Genomic DNA, 22585 nt, shown 5'->3' on the forward strand with positions numbered 1-22585 from the left:
CCAGGGACTGGCAACAGCTGACCCCTGTTAGCTCCATCAGGACTCAAGGGCAAAGAAAGCAGTAATGCTGTATGGAGCAATTTGAATCAAAGCAAGGAAAGGAAAGGAGGAGTGAATACCTGATTTCTCTCTCTTCCCACCCTCATTTTCTTCGTCAGCACCTCCCATGTTTGAAACCAACGTGGGACTTCTATGTGACTCTCTATCCATAGAAGTGACACTTGGAGGGCAAGGAACAGAGAAAGGAGCTGGGAAATGGATATGGAATGGAAGTGCAAGTAAAGTCTAGTTCAGGTGCACGTCACGTAAAACAGGGGAAACACAAATAAACTCGAAACAGAAAAGAGATATGAAGTTGGGCAATAATATAGTTTTAGGTCTAAGGTAATTATTTTTTTTAATTTTTTATTCTAATTTGTTATATATGACAGCAGAATGCATTACAATTCATATTACACATACAGAGTGCATTTTTTCATGTCTGGTTGTACACAAAGAATATTCACACCATCCATGTCTTCATACATATACTTAGGGTAATGATGTCCATCTCATTCCACCGTCTTTTCTACCCTCATGCCCCTTCCCTTCCCCTCCCACTACTTTATCCTATTAGATGAACTCTAGATAGGAAACTCAATTTTTAGGTAAGGGCTATGTTAGTATAGAAAAGGTTGAGACATCGTAAGTTCTTAATTACAACATACCTATTAGCTCAAAACTTTGATTCTGTGATTTTCTTACCAGCCCCTTTTAACTTCCATCAAAAGTTTTAAGTTTTTGAACTGAACCCATATCAATTAATCACTTTTTAAAAATGCTTTGTGTAAAGATTATATAAATTATGAAATGTACAAAGTGTGGTCAGTCAACTCTAAAACTATCTCTGACCCAAATCAATTCATGTTTTTGTTCTTAGAATTTCTGTGTCACATACTCTTATTGTGTGCATTTACCAAAACCATGGGATTCTTTTACTTTACAAGTATGAAATTATAATATAAATCTTCAAAGAATATAAGTAGACTAGGGGGACATACAAAAGCCTCTTGGAATGGGGAAAGGACCTCTTATGTCTTCAATCCTCCCCCTAACTGCTGCCCTAATATATGAATAGAATCCAGTTTAGTGGAGACAAACTCTCAGACCTATGTTAACATGATGATGTTAACATGTTTGAGAAAGGCTTCACTCATTGTTATAAGTATTTTACTCAAAAATGCATTCTCCTGCAGGAACAAAAAATAAAATAAGGGCAATCAATCAAGAAGAAAATGTCTGCCTAGCAATGCAATACTTCATGCTCTGTGAGCAACAGATGTTGACACTTTAGAAAGGTTTGGAGTGATTGGATTTTTAACCCCAAAGGGTTCAATCTATTGGAGCCCAAAGCAAAAGCATGTGTAAGAACCATCAGTCTGTCTGTCCCTTAGTCACTCAAACCTGGGGCCAGTCTGTTTCATTTCACTTGCTCGAGTGGGATTAGACAAGCAGGATGGAAATTCATCATGTCCCCTCAGTACTCCATCTTTGTTTTCAGATTTCTAAAAATGCCACTGAAGATTTCTGAATGTGAGAGCTAGGGTTTTCAAGAGCTGTAGTGAGCTTTGTAATATCAATGATTCTATCCATCATGTTTGAATATGTAAAACTCTCTTAGGGCTCACACAATAAATCAGGAACCCACTGGAGTATATACAACAGAAATTTTTATGTATTTAGTTTTTATAACCTTATTATAAAAATGTTTTGAACACATTAACCCCAAACATGTATTAGTTTGTTTATGATTTTATATAATTTATTCATAATTTATATTATTTATATATGTGTGTACTGCTATAAATACTGTATTATTGATAGTATAGGGCTTATCTAAAAACATTAAATGTAGTATTAAAATAAGATGAAATGAAGGTGAAACATACATTTTTGTCACTTTTACATATTTTTGTATCACTGCAGCATTAAGAATTATTTAATATTTAAATGACAACAAATTAATAGAGGATGTTTATTTATTTTTAACACCTTGGTTTATCACTTCATTGAATAAAAATGTGAAGTTCTAGTTGCAAGTTCAGTTGTTGTTGTTGTTGTTATTATTATGATGATGATGATGATGATGATGATGATGATGATGCTAGGAATTGAACTCAGAGCCTCACACATGGTAAGCAGGTACTCTACAACTGAATTACACTGTCACTCCTTTTTTAATTTGGAGACAGGGTCCCACTAAGTTGCTGAGGCTGGCAATTTATGATCCTCCTGACTCACCTTCCAGAGTAGTTGGGATTACAGACATGTGCCACCATACTTGGCATAAAAATACTGTTTTTCAGTCCCATCTATACAGAGGGTTTTATTGAAATTCACCTGGGAAGTTTCCATCTTCTTTGATGTCAGCCAACTGTTTTTACATGGAAGATACTGAATCTCCCTGTATTTAATAAATGAGTTCACAATCCACTGGATTACTTCATTTGGAAGACTTATATTAAACAGGTTAGAAAAATTAATTTCCCAATTTTCAAAGACTTCAGTTTTATCTGAACATATTTGCATAATTTTCAGTAAGACAATCACATGATTGTTATATCCAAACATCTGCTTCCCTACATTTTTACCAAAATCCAAGTTTTTTGGGGAAAATAAACTTGTTACTTTCTCACTATTATAATATCTCCTTCACCCTGAAGAGACGACTCTTTTGGCTCATTGTCTCAGGTAGCCAACAACTTGTATGTAGAACAAAAGATTTTCATAGCTACTCTAGTAGTTTTGGTTCAGAAGGAACCACCTTGTTGACAAGTGAAAGCACTTGGGTTTCTTTGCTGCCATAATTTGTAGTGAATTCTTTCAGGAGGGCAGCTGTCTCTAAATTTAGCAGGAAGACTTGTTTTGTTCTAGTCAAAGCTGCTACACCAACCAGGTGCAGTGGCATACATCTGTAATTCCAGTGGCTCAGGAGGCTGAGGCAGGATTGCAAGTTCAAAGCCAGCCTCAGCAACTTAGCAAGACCCTGTCTCATCATATCTATGGACTAGGGATGTGGCTCAGTGGTTAAGTGGCCCGGAGTTTAATCCCGGTACCAAACAATTTTTTTTAAAAAAGGGTGCCACTCTATTGTCATATATGTTTCTATGTCTGTGCCAGTATCATAGCATTCTAAGAATTGTCATTTTAGAGTAGGTTCTAGTATGTTGTAGGAGAAAAAATCAGATTTTTCTTGTTCATATTGTTCCTTTATATTATCATATAAAATTCAGAATTATCTTTATTTAATTACTTAAAAAGGGCTGTTGAGATATCTTTATTGGATGACATTAAATCTATAAATTGTTTTGGAGAAAACTGAACTTTTCATATTTAGTCTACCCATTTAGGAGAAGCCCTTTTATTTCAAAGCTTCCTAAAATTCTCCAACAAGATTTCTCTAAACATTTTGTGATTTTAAGGTTAATCATTCTGTATTCTCTTGACTTTTCAAATGCCATGTAAGTTTCCAAGCTTGTCTAAACAGTTTAAAATCTTTAAATGCTTCTGATGTGTTGTGGGAATTGACTGACAGCGGTCTGTGGAATTGATTAGTGAAGGCTAAGTCCTTCTGAACCTACAACTTGCATATTTGTGAAGGTAAAAATTGTGAGGCCCACTAAGTTATGTGAGGTGAAAACCCATTATTGCAGTTACTTATATGCAAATAAAAGGTAACTCATGCCAGGTGTAGGCACACGGTGCATGCTTGTAATCCCAGCAGCTTGGGAAACTAAGTCAGGAGAATCACAAATTTGAGGTCAGTCTCAGAAACCTAATGAGGCCCCTAAGCAACTCAGTAAGACCCTGCCTCAAAATAAAAAAAGGCTGGGTATATGGCTCAAGGATTGAGCATCCCTGGGTTCAATCCCCACTGTGTGTGTGTGTGTGTGTGTGTGTGTGTATACATACATAAAAACATATATATGGTAAGAGTGATGGGATTGTATGGATGTAAGAATGGAAATATCAAGGGGCCAAGCCTCTTTGCCTGATGGAAATCAGTGGCAGGAAGCAGTTCCAGACACAGGGAATGCTTAGGATCCTCATTAGCAGGGATGCCTCCACAGTATGATCTCTCTCCAAGTTTAATAACTTCTTCCAACTCGCTTCTTCTCCCTTCCCTCATTGATTCTGCTTCTGTTTTCTCATGTACCTCATATAAATATTTTTCTTTAAATAACTATGTGTGTGTCAGAAAACTACTACTGGTTGGCCATTTAAATGTAAGCATGTTGAATATTCAATAGTCCTGGAAATCTTGAAGAGTAGAAATCCTAGAAGGCATTGAGATTCAATCCACATTACCCACTCCTATGATGCCCTCCCACACCCTGTTCTGAGGCTGCATCATAGTTCACCAACTCTACCATTTCTTTAGGCTCAACTTATGTTTCTTGATGCCTTGCTAGACATATGACCATGCTGGATTTTTTTTTTTTTTGAAGTTTTTGTCACATCACTGGAGTCTTCCACTCTTTCCACCTCCACCAGATAGCTCAGGCTTTCAGAAAACAAGTCAGGTGTTACATATAGTCAACTTTTGTTTTGAGCCCTGGCAAATGCATCTCACCTAAGACAAGGGAATCAAAAAGGTGGTTCTAAATTTGGTTCTGTCTTCTAGATTCTTCCCACTCAGCACATACTCCTGAAGGGAACTTGCTGACTCTAATGAGCATATCAAAATCAGGAATGACTTTAGGTTTTCTTACAGTGTGCTTTCTTCCAATCAGAGTAACCCTTTGTGATACATAGGATGTATCAGCCTTTTATTTCTGCTGAGGAAGAAAGGCTTCAAGAGTTCAAGGAAACCATTTTGCTTTCATTATAGGGGGTTAGACAGCAGGACTACCATTATTTATTTGGAAATTAAATTTATTGGAAATAGGAATATTTTTCAGTTGATCTTAATTGGACACATTTTTCCCAACTCAGTAATACTCTGTAGTTTCAGGTCATAGATTCCTAGACTATATTATGTTTATGTATTCATTGGAGAATGTTGGGATGGGAACAGAGGATGGAGGTGTATGTAGCACATCAGTAACATTCTGTAATCTCCAGAATTCAGTGAAGAATATTCAGCAGGTAAAAAGATGTTACTTTTTCAGCTCATCCAAAAGAACTCAAGCACCCTTACACAAAACATTGCAAGTATATGGCCCAAAGGTGCTCATCTTGGTACAAAGGACAAAACCATGTTTCATAGGGAAACATTTTAGTATTAACCGATTTATACTGGAAAGAGCCAAAAGTTGTTTATTTTGGGATGATTTATTCTGAAAATCTGTGAACAAGAAAATGATCAGGAGGTTATGGTCAATGTTCAAGTAAAGTTAAGAGAATAAAATAATAATTAACAAAAACTAAAGAGCTAGAACAAGCAGTTAAAATGCACATTTGATTATGTTTCTGTCCTTATTTGGATGGGAAAATAACAATGAAGGGACATGGGCCAATATATGACTAACAATACAGAGGATGGCAGCATCAAAGGTAAAAGGGCCTGTGCCTGCCTTACACCTCATTATAGAACAAAACTAGTGCTTCTCATTATCCCCACAGAATAGGCATGCTCCTCGGCCCTGTACCCAATGGTCACTTAGTAATCAGGGGGCATGGCCAAGGGAAACTTATGAACAGTGATTCAGTCACTAGAGAGCCTGGATTTTATTTTATTTATTTATTCTACCTTCTTTTTTATTCTTTTGTGTTCTGGTAGAGCATTGCCTTGTGAATGTCAAATTATATTTGTATTTATTGTGTCAATGCATTTGATATGATTTTTTTTTAGTTGAAAGCCTCAGAGCTTACCTAAGATTCCTGCGGCATTTTAATGAGACAGTTGGGCTGCAAGTATGCAAAACATTCAGTTTGTTTTCATCTAGTAAGATTGAATAAGTTCATGACATCTGAAACTGATTCTTTTCTAGTCATTGATCTCCAGAGATAAAAAATAATAGCCAATTATTTTTGAGTGCTTACTGTGTGCCAGATGTTTTTCACAACTATGTTAAGCATTTTATACAATTACTAACATCATTTTCCTAATGATGAAACTGAGGCACAGAATGATGAAATAATTTGTGTGGGTCACATCACCAGAAAATGGTGGAACCAGAACTCAAATGCAGGCAGTCTAGCTCCAAAGTCTCATTTGAACAACCATGTCAGCTCATGTTCACCCCATACCTAGTCATTTGTTTCTTGAGTAAACCAGAAAGTGCTGCCTCCCAGAAAAGAAAATGTCTCCTGTAGATTACTGCAGATAGGTCAGCCAACATACTCACAAGTCTATCCTCACTGAGAACAGGTATGTTCAGTAAAAAGGTTCCAGCGTAGGAATCCCAACCTGCTCTACCACAATGGCCTCCAAATCTATTCAGAGCCCAAGAATTTATGCCACCCCTGTCTTTCTCAACCTTGTCCAAGCCATCATGATCTTTTGTCAGGATTGATGCAGTGGGCCTCAAAATGCTCTCCTTGTTCCTATCAGTGTCCCCTCTTTTCTGTTCTCAGCCTAGCAGTTAGATTCTATTACTTCCATCCAGAACTTTCCAATGGTTTCCTGTTTTAGAACAAAACACCAAATCCTTCCAGGAGCCTGTGTGACCTGTGTGTCTCCTTTGTCACTTCTTTACTACTCTCCTCACTGCCTCCAAACTGTACCCCACCCCATACTAATTTCTACTACTCTGGAATCTTCTTCCTGCACTACCCATTCTCAGCAAGAATGGACCCATGAGTATGTTGGCTGTTGTGAGGCATGCTCTCACCAGCATGTTGGTCCTTAGGACCTTTGCAATTTGTTGCCCCTCTGTTGTAAGGGCTCCTCCCCCAGCTCCTGATACAACATGGTAGCCCCCTCCCTCATCAGCTGTCTATCCTTCCTCCCTGTGCTAATTTTCTCCTTAGTACTTATAATGACCTGATATACCACATATTTTACTAATTAATCAGTTTATTCTCTGTCTCTGAATATTAGAGTGGATGTTTTATTTTTTGTCTGCTTTCTTTCCTCTTATATTCCCAGAACAGAAAACTCAGTGTGCATTTAATAAATTGACTAAATTAATAAAGGGGTGTATTATGGAGTCAGTTTGGAGGATTAAGCAAACTAGCATATGGCAAGCATTTAGAACAAACAATGCTTAGCATGAAATTAATGGTTAATAATGTCATGTTTTATTATTATATTATACTAATGTAATAGTTATTTAATGAATGCTGCATTAAAATATTAGATACTATTTATTGGGTAGTAGAAAGAGGCTAATCAAGCTACAGATGTTTTTAATACTTTAATTTACATTGGCTCCAGGAGGTAATCAGGGGAAATTATTTGTACCTTCTTTTTCTGTCATCTAGAAGATGCACTATAACCCACACTTTGCTGGGAAGGTGAGTAGTCCTCAAACCTTGCTGCACTTTGAAATTACCTGGAGATCTGTGAAACATTGATCCTAGTCCTCTCCCTGGCCTTGCCCATATATTCTGATATGGTGTACCCCAGGCATTAGGATGTTTTATTGCTCCCCAGGTGATTCCAATATGCAGCAAAGTTAGGGAAATGCTGCTGTAAGCTTGTCATAGATCTGGCAGAAGCAGGAGGAGAGACTTCTTTAGTCCCTTTCTGTGCTTGGAAGTGAGAATTAAGCCTTCTTTTGTCCCATGGCACATGTGACCATTAGCAAATTCCTTAGCTACAAAGACCTTTACCAGTTTCTTGAGTGGATTATGGTGAAAACTCAGAACTCAGGGCCAGGATCCAAAAATGTGGATCCTCCTTCCTTTCTTCTTCACTCCCTACTTCTTTCCCTTTTTTCCTTCTTTCCTTTGTTCCATATAGGGATAAAAGTAGAGGATTGTTTTCAGATGTGGCACTAGAATGGTATGCTCTGAGATGGTGCTTTCTTTCACAGGAGACAAGAGAATCTGACATGTCCATCATGCTTAGGTGTCCCCACTCTCCTCCAGATGCAGCCACCCATAACTGTTTCAGGTCTGGGATGGCTCAATGTCATGAGGTCAAGTTTCTGTCTAATGAGGCCCAATGTAGGAGAATCAGAGGTCTTTCTTGTGTCCTGGTCCCCAGCCCTGGCTTCCCTAACTTTTCCCTGGGTTTCAGTTCCTCCCTGCAGGGGGCCCTGTCTGAAGCTCCTGCCCTGGTCACTGAGACTCATTCTGTATTGGTTTTGCATCCTTCCTCAGGGACTGAATTCTTCCCCCTGACCACCAGGCCTCTTCACGAGATCTTCTCCCACTTCCTTTCACCTGCCACAAGCATGGGCCCCACTTAGGAGCCATGTTCAATCTCTTGATCCAGACAAATACCTGCAATTTCATACTAAACAGCTTCTCCCCTTTGACTCTAAAACTTCCACTCTGAGCCAAGACTTTTCTAGAATCATGATAGGACATTGAGGATGGCATGCTACCAGGGACAGATTCATGGGCATTTGACCAGTGTAGTCACACAGGACCTTGAGCTAGATTTAATGATTTTTTTGTGAGTTAGGGGGGGATTATTAGGACTTGATCCCTGGGGCACTTTACCACCGAGCTATATCCCCAATCTTTTTTATTTTGATTTTTTTTTTTTTAATGTTGAGACAGGGTCTTGCTAATTGGCCAAGGGTCTCACTAACGTAATGAGGTTGACCTCAAACTTGCAATCCTTCTGCTTCAGCCTCTGGAGTCTCTGAGATTACAGACTTGAGCCACCATGTTGGGCCTCTTGAAATTCTTAATCAGGAAATGAAAAGAGGGAGGGCCCAGCTTTTCATTTTGCACCATCCCTGCAAATTATGGAGCTGGCCTTGTGCAGACACTTAAAATATGAAGACCTAGCGTGAATCAAACCTGACTTTCACCTGAGAAGAACTGACCTCAGTTCAGTTATTTTCTTCTCTTAGTATTTTCAGAGGGGTGGGTCGGGTTGAATAGTTCCATCATAGGAGAGTTTTTAAGGATGAATTAAGGTAACAAATGCATGGTAGCACAGGGCATACAACCAGCTAGTCCTGTTTTATCTAGTGTTCTAGATCACAATCAGCTAATTGAAATGATATTTTCTCTCTGTTTAAAAGGGATTATAAACTTTTATTTTTCTTGACAGTGATATATACCCAAAGGACAGTTCCTAGAGGGCTTTCATTGATCTTACTTAACTCTTATTAATTACACAGAAGGACAACAGGATTCCTCTTTCCCTGTCTTTCTTTATTACATTTGAACAATATGTTGTCCAGATGGCATATAGAATAGCATCATCTGTGGTATTTTAAAATGATCTTCTTTTACTTATTGAAGATTAGAGAGAAAAAATTGAATTAAGCCCATGTCATTGAAATAATCTCAGCTTACATTACTCTAAGCAGATTTCTAGTGTTCAAATTAATAAATCTTCCCCCCAAAGAAGGCTTCCTTGGACAATGTTCGTGATGAAGACTTCATTAGAAGTCTTGGCGGTTGGTCTTTGACCTGACACTCTGCCATATCAGCCATGGCCCCAGAACAACAATAAGCTGTGATTTTGATCTCAGTTTTCTTATGGGAAAAATGCAGATAAAAATGTCTGCTCTGCTCCCTTGTTCTCAAGGTTATTTCGTGAATCAAAAGCATTTTGAAAATTTTTGAATACTATACAAATTTCAATTGTGGATTATTGATAAGACTTCAGAAATTGAGATGTTAATGAAATGACTCATCTAAATCACTCAAAAATCTTCCCAGAGAGTAAATTCCAAAAGCTAAATTTGCAACTCCTTTCAATGGGGGAAAGTATTTGGCACCAGGATGACTTGTCACCACCACAATAATCTACATTACTTCAATTTCACTGAGGCCAGAGCCATACATGTTACCTGCTAAATGTCCATAGTCCTGTGAGGCAGTTTCTCAGATCTGCTATAACTTGATAATTTTCCACAGAGAAATATGCTTCTCTGTATGTATTAATTCAATTATTTATTGAGAATCTACTATGTACCAGGTCTTCTAGGTACCTGAGAGAACCCAGTGAATAAAATTAAGTTCCTTGGGCTGGGATTGTGGCTCAGTGTTAGAGCACTTGCCTAACACGTGTGAGGCCTTGGGTTCGATTCTCAGCACTGCGTATAAATGAATAAAATAAAGGTCTTAAAAAAAATGTTAAAAAACTAAGGTCATTGCCCTCCTGGGATTTCCATTCTAGTGTGGAGAGCAAAACAATAAAGATAAACATAAAAATAAATGTTTGGGCTGGGGTTGTGGCTAAGTGGTAGAGTGCTTCACCTAGCATGTGCAAGGCCCTGGGTTTCATCCTCAGCACCACATAAAAATAAATAAATAAAATGAAGGTATAATAAAAAATGAATATATTCCACAGCACATTCACAGATAATTAGTGCTGTGGGGGAAAACTAGAAGAGGGTAAATGGGATTGGGGGAGCAGGGTGGCCATTAAAAAATATTATACAGCAGAGTCCTCTGTAAGAAGGTGCTATGTATGTAAGCAAAGGATTGAAAGAATTGAGGATGAGCCATATAGACATCTGCAGAACAAGCATTCCAGTTTGGGGGGAACAGTCCTTGTGAAGGCCTAAAGCAGAAATGAGCTAAGGGTTTTCAAGGAACAACAAGGAGTCTTGAAAGAGACATGAGTATGGGTCTCTCTGGATCTTTTACACTCTGTACCAGAATAGGTTTTAAAACTAGAAAGCATGTGATTGTTCTGCTGCCCTTCCTATTCCCCCTTCCCCTCCCCTCCCCTCCCATCACCTCTCTCTACCCAATCTAATGTGACACACTACTTTCTTTTTTTCCTTCCCCCTCACATCACCGTACATGTATTTTGTATAACTATGAGGGTCTCCTTCTATCTTCCATGCAATTCCCCTTCTCCCTCCCATTCCCTCCCACCTCTCTTCCCTATTTAGTGGTAATCATCTTCTCATGCTCTTCCTCCCTACCCTATTTTGAGTCACAGAATAAAATAGACACTAGTATTGTTGTATGTATATACGTGGCCATATAACCAATGTGATTCTGCAACCTGTACACTTGGAAAAATGAGAAATTTTACCCATTTGATTCAAATGTATGATATGTCAAGATCATTGTATTGTCATGAGCAACTAATAAAAAAATAAATAAAATACAAAAAAAGAAAGCATGTGATTGCAAGACCAATGCCAAATATATACATTGATGCCTCCTTTCTCTTGTATGTTCTTTTTTCTACAGTCACATGACACAAGCAATTCCATTTGACGACCCTCGGTTAGAAAGCTGCCAAATCATCCCTCCAGCTCCCCGGAAGGTGGAGATGAGGAGAGACCCTGTGCTGGGTTTTGGTTTTGTGGCAGGGAGTGAAAAACCAGTGGTCGTTCGCTCAGTAACACCAGGTAAGGATGCAACCCCACTCCTTCTCCTAGAACTATCTGCCACACATTGCTAGGATGACTGCTGTTCAAGTTTCCTGTGTCCAGGCTGTGATGCTAGATGGGTTTTCCCAATACCTGCAGAGTACCAAAAGGTCAAAAATATCTCTCAAACTAAGTTTTAAACTGTCAAATCCATCAAATCATTTGATTCAGGAAAAATACTGATCCATCATTTGTAACTATGGAAATGATGCACTTCTTAACATGTAAATGTAAACAATAAGAAGTAGGCTTTGTACTGATGAATTCTTTAATGAAAAAAAAAAGCAGAAAGTAGTGTTTGAGTTGTAGTACAACTAAGTTTTGGGGGTAGTTCAATTGCTTTACAAAAATGTACTCCTCTCCCTTCTCATTGGAGGCAGAATATATTCTATCCCATTGCTCTTGGGCTGGACCAAGGGACTGACTTTGGCCAATGACATTAGGAAGGTGACATAAGCAAAGGCTTGAGATTTGCTCATTCTGTGTAACTTGTTTCTTGGGCATCTTCTATGGACATTAGAAGAGTCTTCCTCAGGTGGCATCTGTCCCTTCAGCCTGATCCCCAAAATGAACACTGAGGCTGGCACCCAACAAGACTGCAGCCTGGAGCTAAGTATAGCCTGATTTTCACTTTGAAGCAGAACTTCTCAGCTGACCCTGACCTAAATCAGCCAGTCTATGGGTATCCTAAAGTCCCACAAGCATGAGAGGAAATGATTATTGGACACGTACTGAGTTTTGGAGTGCTTTGTTATACAGAAGATGCTGACTAATACAAATCTCTCAAATTCTATATGATAATTATTAGATTTATCTCAATCATTCATATTAGAGTATACAGATGTTCCACTACCAACCCAGTTGAATACAACAGACTGTGATGTAATTGCCTAAAGTGAGCTGACTTTGCCTTTCTAGGAACAATGTGCTTTTATGTTTCACTTATTATATATATTTATGTACTTATTGTAATGGATTTAAATTGGGTTTTATTTTCAGACAAAAGAAAATTCTCTGTCATTGTTCTCCAGAATTTTGCAAATTGTAACAGAATTCAATAGTAAAGTACACTTATGTGTACAGATTCTGATATTAAATTGCCCAAGTTTGACTCTGGCCTCTACCCCTTATTAGACTTTTTATCTTCCATGGTAATTCCCTGCTTTTCAGTTTGATGTAACTTCTCTATATCATCTGTATTATGGGGACCACAGTAGTATGTAACTTACAGAGCTATAGAGAGGATGCAATAAGTTAGAAGAGTGCTAAGGACATACTTATTCCATAACTGTATTATTATTATTATTATTATTGTTATTATTATCATTATCATCATCATCATTATTATTACTGAACTCTCAAATATTTGGCCAGTTGAGTCTGTCAATTATGAGAAACTCAAGTCAACTAGCGAGCTGGTATAGATTTTAGAATTTGATTAAATTTTAACTTTTTAATATTTTGACATAATATTCCCCAGGCATGCACCACAAATACAATCAACCCCTTCTGACTTGTGCTGTTAAGTATTGCTTAACACTTGAGCTTGATAAACTGAGAATTTTATTCTTAAAGTAGATTTATTGCTTTTTATTATAATAAAATAATATATGGGCTTTGTAGAAAAAAATGTAAATAGTATATAAATGAGAGTAAAAAAATGTCAATTCCTGCTACCAAGACATAACTGCTATTCACATAGACATAGAGAATATGTATAATAGGCATAATTCTGTAAACACAAAAACACAAATATATTATCCATTATATATTTAACGTGTGTGTATGTATATGTGCACACATAGTTTTTTCTAAGAGGGCTCGTATTTGACATGCAATTTTATACTATTGAGATAGTTTAACATTGTTGGTAATGAGATTCTCTGAAGTTTGAGTCCTCCCAGGAGCTGTGGAGATTATAATTTTGTTTTTCACTTTTTTTGTATTGTCTCACTTTTCCCTCAACCTCTTCTCTCCTTTTCCCTCAACTCTCCTTACCTTCACTAACGTCAACTATTAGACAGTTTTGAAAAGAGTAGAAAAAATGTGAAAACTGAGGTCAAAGAATACTACTTCCAGTCATTTGTATGAGTGAAAATGTTGGTCAAATAAGCTCTGCCTATCACAAAAATGGCTCTACTACAGTCCCAAGTGTTTTCTGTGCAGTGACCAGAATTTCTATACCTGAAAGCCCAGTCTTCAGAGTAAAAAGGATGAGACAATTATCTGAAGAGTGCCACTGTTTTATATATTGGAAAGGACTGTGTGTTATTTCACCAGAATTCTTGATTCAAGTTGCTTGATTAAATAAGAATATTTCTATTGGATCAATATGTATGGGTCAAATGTAACATTATGTCCTATTGATGAATGTTTTCTCATAAGAATAATTAATATCCATCCTTCAAACATCCTTTTCACCACCAGTTATTTTGAAAACTTTTCTGTATTTTATCTGCATTTGATTTCTACCCATTTTTTTACTGAATTAGTGTGACTGTTTGCACACAGTCCAATAGTTACAATAAGTTTGTCAAGTGATTTCTCTAGATTCCATATGTTTGCAAATACTGGAACTCAATTCCCAGATCTGTGAAATGAATATTTTCTATCACTGATATGGGTACATATTAAGGTTTCTCTACTTTCTTACTCCCCAGAAAGACAAATTTATAGTACAGTTTGAGTAACACATATGTCAAGTGCCTGTGTGGGTAGAGGACAACTGAATGGCTTCAGTTCTTTGTTCTGGGCATGAAGTGTTCATTTCAATTACTGAACAAAGTAATGGTGATATTATTTGAAAGATAACATTTCGGCTCCCTGTCACCCAGTGCCAGACTTTTGTAAAGAGAATTCAAATAATAGTGCCACATAGTACTATATCAATATTTGGAAGGTAATTGCATCTATCTAGACATGTGAGAATAATCCAAATAATTGTTTTGGGTTTTTATTTAAATACAGATTGTGCTTCACACAGATGTGGCTTTTAATTTGCCTGTTAAGAGACATGGCAGTTACCAGGTTTTGAATTGTGAGGACAAGTTCAAAAGTGACATTGACCATTTTGACAGAATTCTACAGACGCAAACTGAGATCCAGTCCTACCTTCATGCCGTTTTTTTCTACATATGTGAAACTCGGTTGTCTCACTGTATGGAAGAAATCATAATATTCAGTGAGGGTATCAGGCAAAACAGCTCATTGCCAGCTACACAACAAATCAACCCACATTAATTTCCTACTCCCTCGTTGGAAACCTAACTGAAAGAAAAACAGCCTCTGACTTCCAGAAGCTCTCAGAGGCCCTCATAGCTGGGCCTGGCTTATTCTGTTGAACATGAACAGTGTCACCAAATATCACCAGACAGGGCCATTCTGGCTCTGATGAACCAAGACAAAAACAAGACTCCTTGTACTGATATGTGAGTACAGACACAAACATCCAAGCACAGTCCAAACCACAAGCATGACCAACTATGACCCTCTGTCAGCTGATATGAATGACTGTTGTTAATCAATCATAACCTAGTTCTGCTTCCTTCATCTTACCTGGCAGGCAATTATTAAGATGTTCATCACAGAATCACTTCTGCTTTCCATTAGCTGCTGATCCAAGGACAGCACCCCACTTCCTTGAACCTGCCCCAACAGCACCTAACACAAAGTCAAATCTTCTAATAAGTCCTCTCTAACACCCTATGATTGAGATGCCTTGTGATTTCCCACAAAGTGCTATCTCCCTACTCAAAATGAGCAAATAAATACAATGTTGTTTAAATCCAGTTGTGCCCAGGTTGTTGCAGCTTTGGCTGCAGGCAACACAGCTGTTTGGCTACCTGTTGGGAAACTACCTTCTTCTAAAAACCTTGATACTCATAAGCCTTTTGACCAGCATTAACAGCTGCTGAGAACCTGGGAGAAATGCATGATCTCATCCTGCACCCTTGTACGGTAACATGATCCACAAGTCATTCATAAGCATATTAAAGTGTGCGAAGTGCTGGGAACCTAAGTCTCCATCTGGCCCATGAAGTTTTTAGAAAATGTGGATGCATGAGTCTCACTGCAAAAGTTTCTGATTTAATTGGTCAGGATGTAGCTTATGATCTCAGACTTATCCAAAGAACACCCAGGTGTGATTGGGTTTTGTCTTGGCTGATGTCACCACCTGCTCACAGTGAATCATAATGGATAGAGGGGATTTTGGATGGCTTGCCAATGTTCTTCTCAACTGGATTTTACTCTTGTGTGTTTTCAGGTGGCCCCTCAGAAGGCAAACTGATCCCAGGAGATCAGATTGTAATGATTAATGATGAGCCAGTCAGTGCTGCACCCAGGGAGCGGGTCATCGACCTGGTCAGGTAGGTGACTCATTTACTTCATCCTGTCATGAAGCTGCTACACAGCTCTGAGGCCTCATTTGGAAATGCAAGAGATTCCTATGGACTTATTTATAATCAGAAACACCAGATTACATATGCACTTTATTAAAAATGCTGGTGATACTAATATAAAAACACATGCTCCATTAGCACAGAATGCTTAATTGTCCACTCTCTTAACATTGAGGATCTGCATGTTTCTGCTCAAATTTTTATTACTCCTATTTCGATTTCTACATCCAAAGGTTGCATATTTTTCTTCCAGAATTACTAACACGTTGATTTTTTTTTTCATAATCAGGGAGATCAACATGCAATGCCTAAATTCAGCATTAAATGATGATGAGTAATTTTATATACATAATTCCATGGATACACAAACATACACATACAGTTCACTGATTTTTCATACTTGACTGATTCATTACTGAATTTTGAGATTATCAGCTGAGGCAAAAGAATAATTAGGATAATTAGGTCAAAGCTACAAAAGGTAAAGAAATGTGTTTGGTTTATTAGTTCAGTTTTATTGTGGATATAAGTAGTTTGTTATGTGGTATTCTTAATTGGGCACCAAAAATGTGTTTTGAGTGATTTAAAAATATTAGCAAAAAATTCCTTTAAAACCTCACTCTGGAGTTGCACTTTGTCAGTGAATTTAGAGCAAGAGAAGTCTATAAATTTTCCAATGAAGATGGTTCTATCATATGAACAGATCTACTTATGCTACGGGGGTGTTGAGGTATAAGAAGGTGTGGCATTTGTCTTTTATAAACTGATCTTTTCAAGCAAGATTAGAGTGGAAGCTAAAGCTATCAGAACACTTGAAACTGAATATTTATGATCTAATATGTATGCTCACTCATAGCAAAAAGTACCTCTGTACTTTGGGAAAAACGTTAAGTGGAGTATTTTTAGGGTCTTCTGCAGAAATTTTCTTGCCCAAACTCAGGATAGTTTCTACTTCACAAAGTAGTCATGGATGATCAAGCATACTTGGAAGAATTTAAAGAAGAGTAAGAAGATGGGGAAATAGAAAGTGAGCGGACTCATTTTTAGGATGACTAACCATCCCAGTTTTAGCAATAGAAAAGCCCACATCCTGGAAAAACTCCTTTAGCCCTGAAATGGTTGGTACCTACCATGGTCTGAATGTTAGTATCCCCTCTTCCCAATTCAAATTGTGCAATCTAATACCTATTACCGATTTAAATCTTTGAGGAAGTGATTAACTCAAGAGAGTGGAGTCCTCAGGTATGGGATTAGCACCTTTATGAAAGAGGTGGGAGTTGCCTTACCTCTTCAGCCACATGAGAACACAGCAAGAAGGTGTTATCTATGAGGCATGGGGCCTTCACCCACTCTGAATGTGCTGGTGACTTGATCTGGGACTTCCTAGCTTCCTGAAATATGAGAAATAAATTTATATTATTTATAAGTTACCCAGTCTAGGGTACTTTTTATAAGCAACCCAAAGGGAGTAAGATAGTCACTCTAGTCAGGACCTGATATAATGGAACCTTCTCAGTTGGCTTGAAAGTTTGTGCCTATACTCAAAGGGTATCCAGATCTCCAAAGGATGCTATCACATAGGAAAAAGCACTGGGACTTAAGTTATATTCACCTTGCATCAGGAATAAGACTTGGGAATCGTTCCAATTTCTGAAGACTGGAAATACAAGAACAGGAAAAGATTTTGGATTTGAGAGCCTTTGGGAAGGAGTTGTAGTGTTACTATTTAGGGTCACTTCCATCTTGAGAGGTATGTGGGTGTCAGCAGGGACACTCCTCATCCAGGCAGGCTCTGAGCCTTTTGTTGGCTTGCATCCTGAAGTGCCATGTTTGGGCCTAATGGCAGAAGTCACATTTTGTTTTTCCCTAGGCACACACCTCTGTGATCAGTCCTATTGATTTCTGTGCTAGGAGAATGATAGAAGAAATAATATATCTGAGTTTGGGTTTGCTGTGACTGAATTGCCTGCTGCAGGACAGGATGCAGAAAAGCTATCTAAAAGTGTGATCATTTCCTAGCAATCTTACCTGGGGCACTTAGAAAGATGTTTTCTTTTTTTTTTTCTTCAAGAATTTTTCTTTTCCTTCTGGTTTAACACATTGTGAAAGAAAATGGCATCTCTGAAAACAAAGCATTCCCTATAGGACTTTATATGTAATGGAATAAATGAACCAATTAAAAGAGGGGATGGCAAGTAGCTCAAGTCCAAATCCAGCCTGCCACAAGTTTTTTCAAAGCCTGTGAGCCAAGAACAGCTTTTACCATTTTTAAAAGTAAGAAAAAAATATAAGAATGATATTTTGTGACACATAAATCATTTGAAGTTCAAGTTTCAGAATTCATAAATATAGTTTCACCCATTCATTTACATATCATCTAAGGATGCTTTCTCCCTATAATATCAGAATTGAGAAGAGACTCTGTGCCCTACAAAATATAAAATACTATCAGGACCTCTAGGAAAAAAAATGCCAACACTTAGAGAATAATCTAATTATATTGTATTTTCTTTGGTTAAGCCTAATGAAGACCAAAACCCCAAATAATATATAGAGAGAATTTCTCTCATAATGAATTTTTGATTATTGCATAATTTCCAAATGTTTGATAAAGTGATGGTGGTGTTTTAAATGGACTGAAATTGAGAACATGCATGCTTTTCGTATTCTTTTATAGCCATGCCCTGAAAGTTCTGTTTGAGAAGTGTTCTTCTAATAACAAAGACATATGGAGACCCTTGTGATATTGTATAAGATATTAATAGCAAAAAAGGAGAGTTAGTAGGTGAGGGGACCCTGGTGAGGAAAATCACACAAACGTGGCTTTTTTCCTCAGTAGTAGCTTTGGAAGCATAGCCTCTTGTTCCTATCTCCTTTCTTTTCTTTGTTCTCCCTGATGAAAAGTCAGGTCACTGGGGAGAATTGTAAGAAAATGACCCGACCAGAACTAGAGAGAATGGAATAAACTCAGGGCAGCTGAGGCTTACAATTTCCTATGCCAACAGAAACAAAAGCCAAGGAATGACAAAAAGAAACAAGAATAACTTCTTAACCCACACAAAGTCTTTAACTGGTAGAAGCATGAGATATATTGATCCAATGAATAATTTTTTGTTCTTTCCTTATTCTTTCTCCAAGTTTGAAGGGTTTTTCCCTTGTGCTTGGTCATGATATTCCAAGGTGCAAAGAACAAGAAAATATGCTTTTTATCATTCATGAAGCCATAAAATCCCTAGCCATTTGTCCACTTGTTGTGGTTTAGATATGAGGTACCCCCCAAAAGCTCCTGTGTTAACATGCAAGACTGTTAATGATTGAAATGTGAGAGCTGTAACTTAATCAGTCCATGTTAGTTTGAAAGGACTCACTGGGTTGTAACTGTAGGCAGGTGGGGCATGGCTGGAAGAGGTGGGAAACTTAGAGCATGCCCTGGAATGGTTGATCTTCCCTGTGTCCCCTTCTCCTTCTCTCTGCTCCATGGCCACTTAGAGAAGAGTAGCTTGCTTTCTCCATGCCCTTCCAACATGATGCTGTGTATCAACTCAGAGTCAACCAACCATGAACTGAACTTCTGAGACCATGAGCTCAAGATAAACTTTTCCTTCTCTCAATGATTCTTGCCAGGTATTTTTGTCACAGCAACCTAAAATACCACCTTCCTCACCTCAAGACACCAGTAAAAACAAATAGTTGACAAGGCTCAAAGGATTCCATGATGACCAAGAGGCAATCTTCTTCAAGGGACCTAAATTCACTTTTGCTATCTATTATCACACTATTCCACCCATCCCACCTATACTATGAATTTGCCAGTAGAACCATAATCTAGGACAGGAATCTGAAAGCCATCCTCAGTTTTCCTTTCCTTCATTTTCTATATCTAACAGTCCACCCTTCTGTACATCCACCTGTGCACTTATTGAGAAATTTCAACTCAGTGAAAGGCAGAAATTTGAAATGAGTCTATTTTTCTCCGCAATTGCCTTTATTCAGGAACTATTATATTCTTCTTTCCTGTACACTGACACCATCTAAGGCAGAACCTATATATTCTTTCACTTGCTAAAGTCCAGTTTGAAACTCCAACTTTATGCCATTTAATTTTTATCCCCTCCTTTCTCTACAAGTCAGATTCAACCCAATGACTGCAGAGTCGGGGTGGGAGTTAAATCTGCTAAATTTTCCTTCACCACCTCCTATTTAAACATCATAAAAGTTACAGTTTACATTTTAAATGCCCCCCAAATGCTCATACTAAATTTTTTGTCCTCTGCCTATGGCACTATTAGAAGGTCAGACCTAGGGGAAGGAAGTTAGGTCACTGGAGACATGCCTTTGAAGAGAATTTTTTCTTGCCTATTCCTCTCTCTTTGCTTCCTGACTACAAGGATCCTCTCTACCATGTGCTCCTGCCATGATATACTGTGCCACCCCAAGTCCAAAGCAATGGGGCCAGGCACCCATGGACTGAAACCTCTGAAATCATGAGCCAAAATAAATCTTTCCTTTTAAAGTCCCCCCTCAAATGTATCATCACAGTGACAGAAACCTGACTAAGACAATGAGATACTACAGGACAAAAAAAATGTCTTTCTCTTCTCAAGGACCAGCTCCTCAATGGTGGAAGTTGAGTGGGGAAATCAGAGAAACTACTTTCTGTTAGGGCCCTCTCTTGGTAGACTGTGTTGCTCCTCAAATTAACACTGGCTGCTGACTCCCTTCATGTTGCTGGTACCTACATGTTGGCTATCACATGCCAAATATGAATTTTTTGTGATATAAAGCATAGCCACTTGGAGAAGCCACCCCACTGCATAGGACCATCAATTGGAGGTCTATCTTCAGATCTTTTCCTGTCTTACTGTTAGTTTTCCTGATCAAATCTCCTGGCTAAGGTATTTGCAAGACCAGCTACTCAAGGTACCTAATTGTCCTTTTCACAGAAAACAAAAAGTAAAGTTTCACCAGGTCACAGCCATTTTGCCAACCCCATGATTCTGTCTCACATTCTTCCCTAGTCTTGTTTGTAAAGACTGAGGAAGTAGAGGATATGAGATAGAGGGTGGTGGATGGAATTAGCAGAGCACATCATGCCTCCTCTTAGAAAGTTTTGGGGGATCCAATTAATTGTAGCTCATTTTAGAATGTAATATGAGTGTTTCTTTGCAGATATCTCATGGATATATGACAAAGACACAGTTTAAATGAAGAATATAGCTTGATGTTATAGAATCAATTGACCCAAATTTTAAATTCCATGAGAATAGAGTCCTTGTCCATGTTGCTCCCTGCTGTTACCCAGGATAATACCTGGATTATAGGAGGTCCTTGATAAAAAAAAAAAAAAAAAAAAATTATAAAATGGCTCTGAAGAATACTCTTTTGAAAACTATGGACTTATATGGGTTCATACAAGTTTTCCTTCACCTATAAATTCTATAAATCTTAATATCCACTAATGAATCCATGCCTCAGAAAACGTTTATTTTATTTCACTTCTTTATCAAACATTTTTATGTTCTTCTATATATAGGACATAGAGCCAGGCACTGGTTATACTAGCATCAATGAAACAGATCTCAGCCTTCAGAGAACTTACATTCAAGGCTACTATGAATAATGACTTCAACTAAAATTGTCCTGAAAACAGACAAGCCCCCACATTGAAAACATAGAAGAACTGCAATTTTCAAAGAATTTTTCTGGTGATAAACATAGACATAGGCTTGATACTATAGAAATGATAAACATGTAATCCTAAAACATGTTCTCTTTTAATCTCAGAACAATAAATTTATCTTTATAAAAGTAATGAGGTACTTTACTTTAACCAAACAAATCTAAAGTAATGAGGTACTTTATTTTAACCAAATAAATTTAAGTACAATGGCACAGTGCTAACCAATACCTTCAAACTCATTAAGACAAAAATTTGAAATAGTGTTTTGTTCTCATTAATGAAAATATTTAGACATTAGAAAACTTTCCTGTGCTTTCTGATAAATGTAGTCATATGTCTTCCATAATGTGTAGTAACCTAAAATTTTAGCTCTTGTAAAATAATTCCCTTTTTACTGGGCTCCTCAGCCAATATGTGTTTTAATGTCTATATCTTACACAAGATAAATGCCCCTTCTGGTTAATAAAGTATCCCATTCCCTAAGCCACTAAGGAAATTCAGAAAAACACTCATCATTTTAATAACACTGTAAAATTCTCTCTTTAAAAATTGGCATCCCTTTGCTTGCCTAAGTGGTTTAGTCTTGTTTTGTTCTTTTTTCTCCAATGCAGTATTTTCTCATGGATCATTTTTTTTTTTTGTTTCCAGATACATTTACATTTCTTTGTGGATTATTTTCCTTATCATTTGGTTGTTTGACTATAGACATTTATTATTTTCTTTAGAAAATTAAAGAGTTTCTTGGAGACCAATTTACTGCTATAGTAACCACATTTTTTATGCAATCTCAAAAAGAGCTATAATTGCTGCACTGAAATTAGATGAGTTCCGTTCATTTCATAGTTCTCTAAGTTGTTAATTCTAACTCATACTTTGTAGTGGTTGAGGAGAAAAATCTTTGAAGAATCCATGCTCTTTGCAAATCACTATATCCTTCTTTAGAAGAATCTAAGGGTAATTTTCTTTGGCTTTTCACAATTAGACAAATTAACTTAAAAACAATCTCCCACATTTTATTGTTTAAAAGTATACAGTATAATTGCTCATAGAAACATTAT

General features: G+C 37.5%; 1 protein-coding gene across 1 annotated transcript in view; it reads left to right on the forward strand.

The window, feature by feature from the left end:
- The window catches only part of Frmpd4 (FERM and PDZ domain containing 4), a 230759-nt gene that overhangs the window by 110231 nt on the left and 97943 nt on the right, over positions 1 to 22585 (forward strand). The window contains exons 5-6 of the mRNA XM_027946511.2: positions 11266 to 11426; positions 15712 to 15814. Of these exons, the coding sequence (XP_027802312.2) occupies positions 11266 to 11426; positions 15712 to 15814 (264 nt within the window). The remainder of the gene's footprint in view (positions 1 to 11265; positions 11427 to 15711; positions 15815 to 22585) is intronic.

Source organism: Marmota flaviventris, chromosome X, assembly GCF_047511675.1.
Source record: "Marmota flaviventris isolate mMarFla1 chromosome X, mMarFla1.hap1, whole genome shotgun sequence".
Classification (NCBI taxonomy): domain Eukaryota; kingdom Metazoa; phylum Chordata; class Mammalia; order Rodentia; family Sciuridae; genus Marmota; species Marmota flaviventris.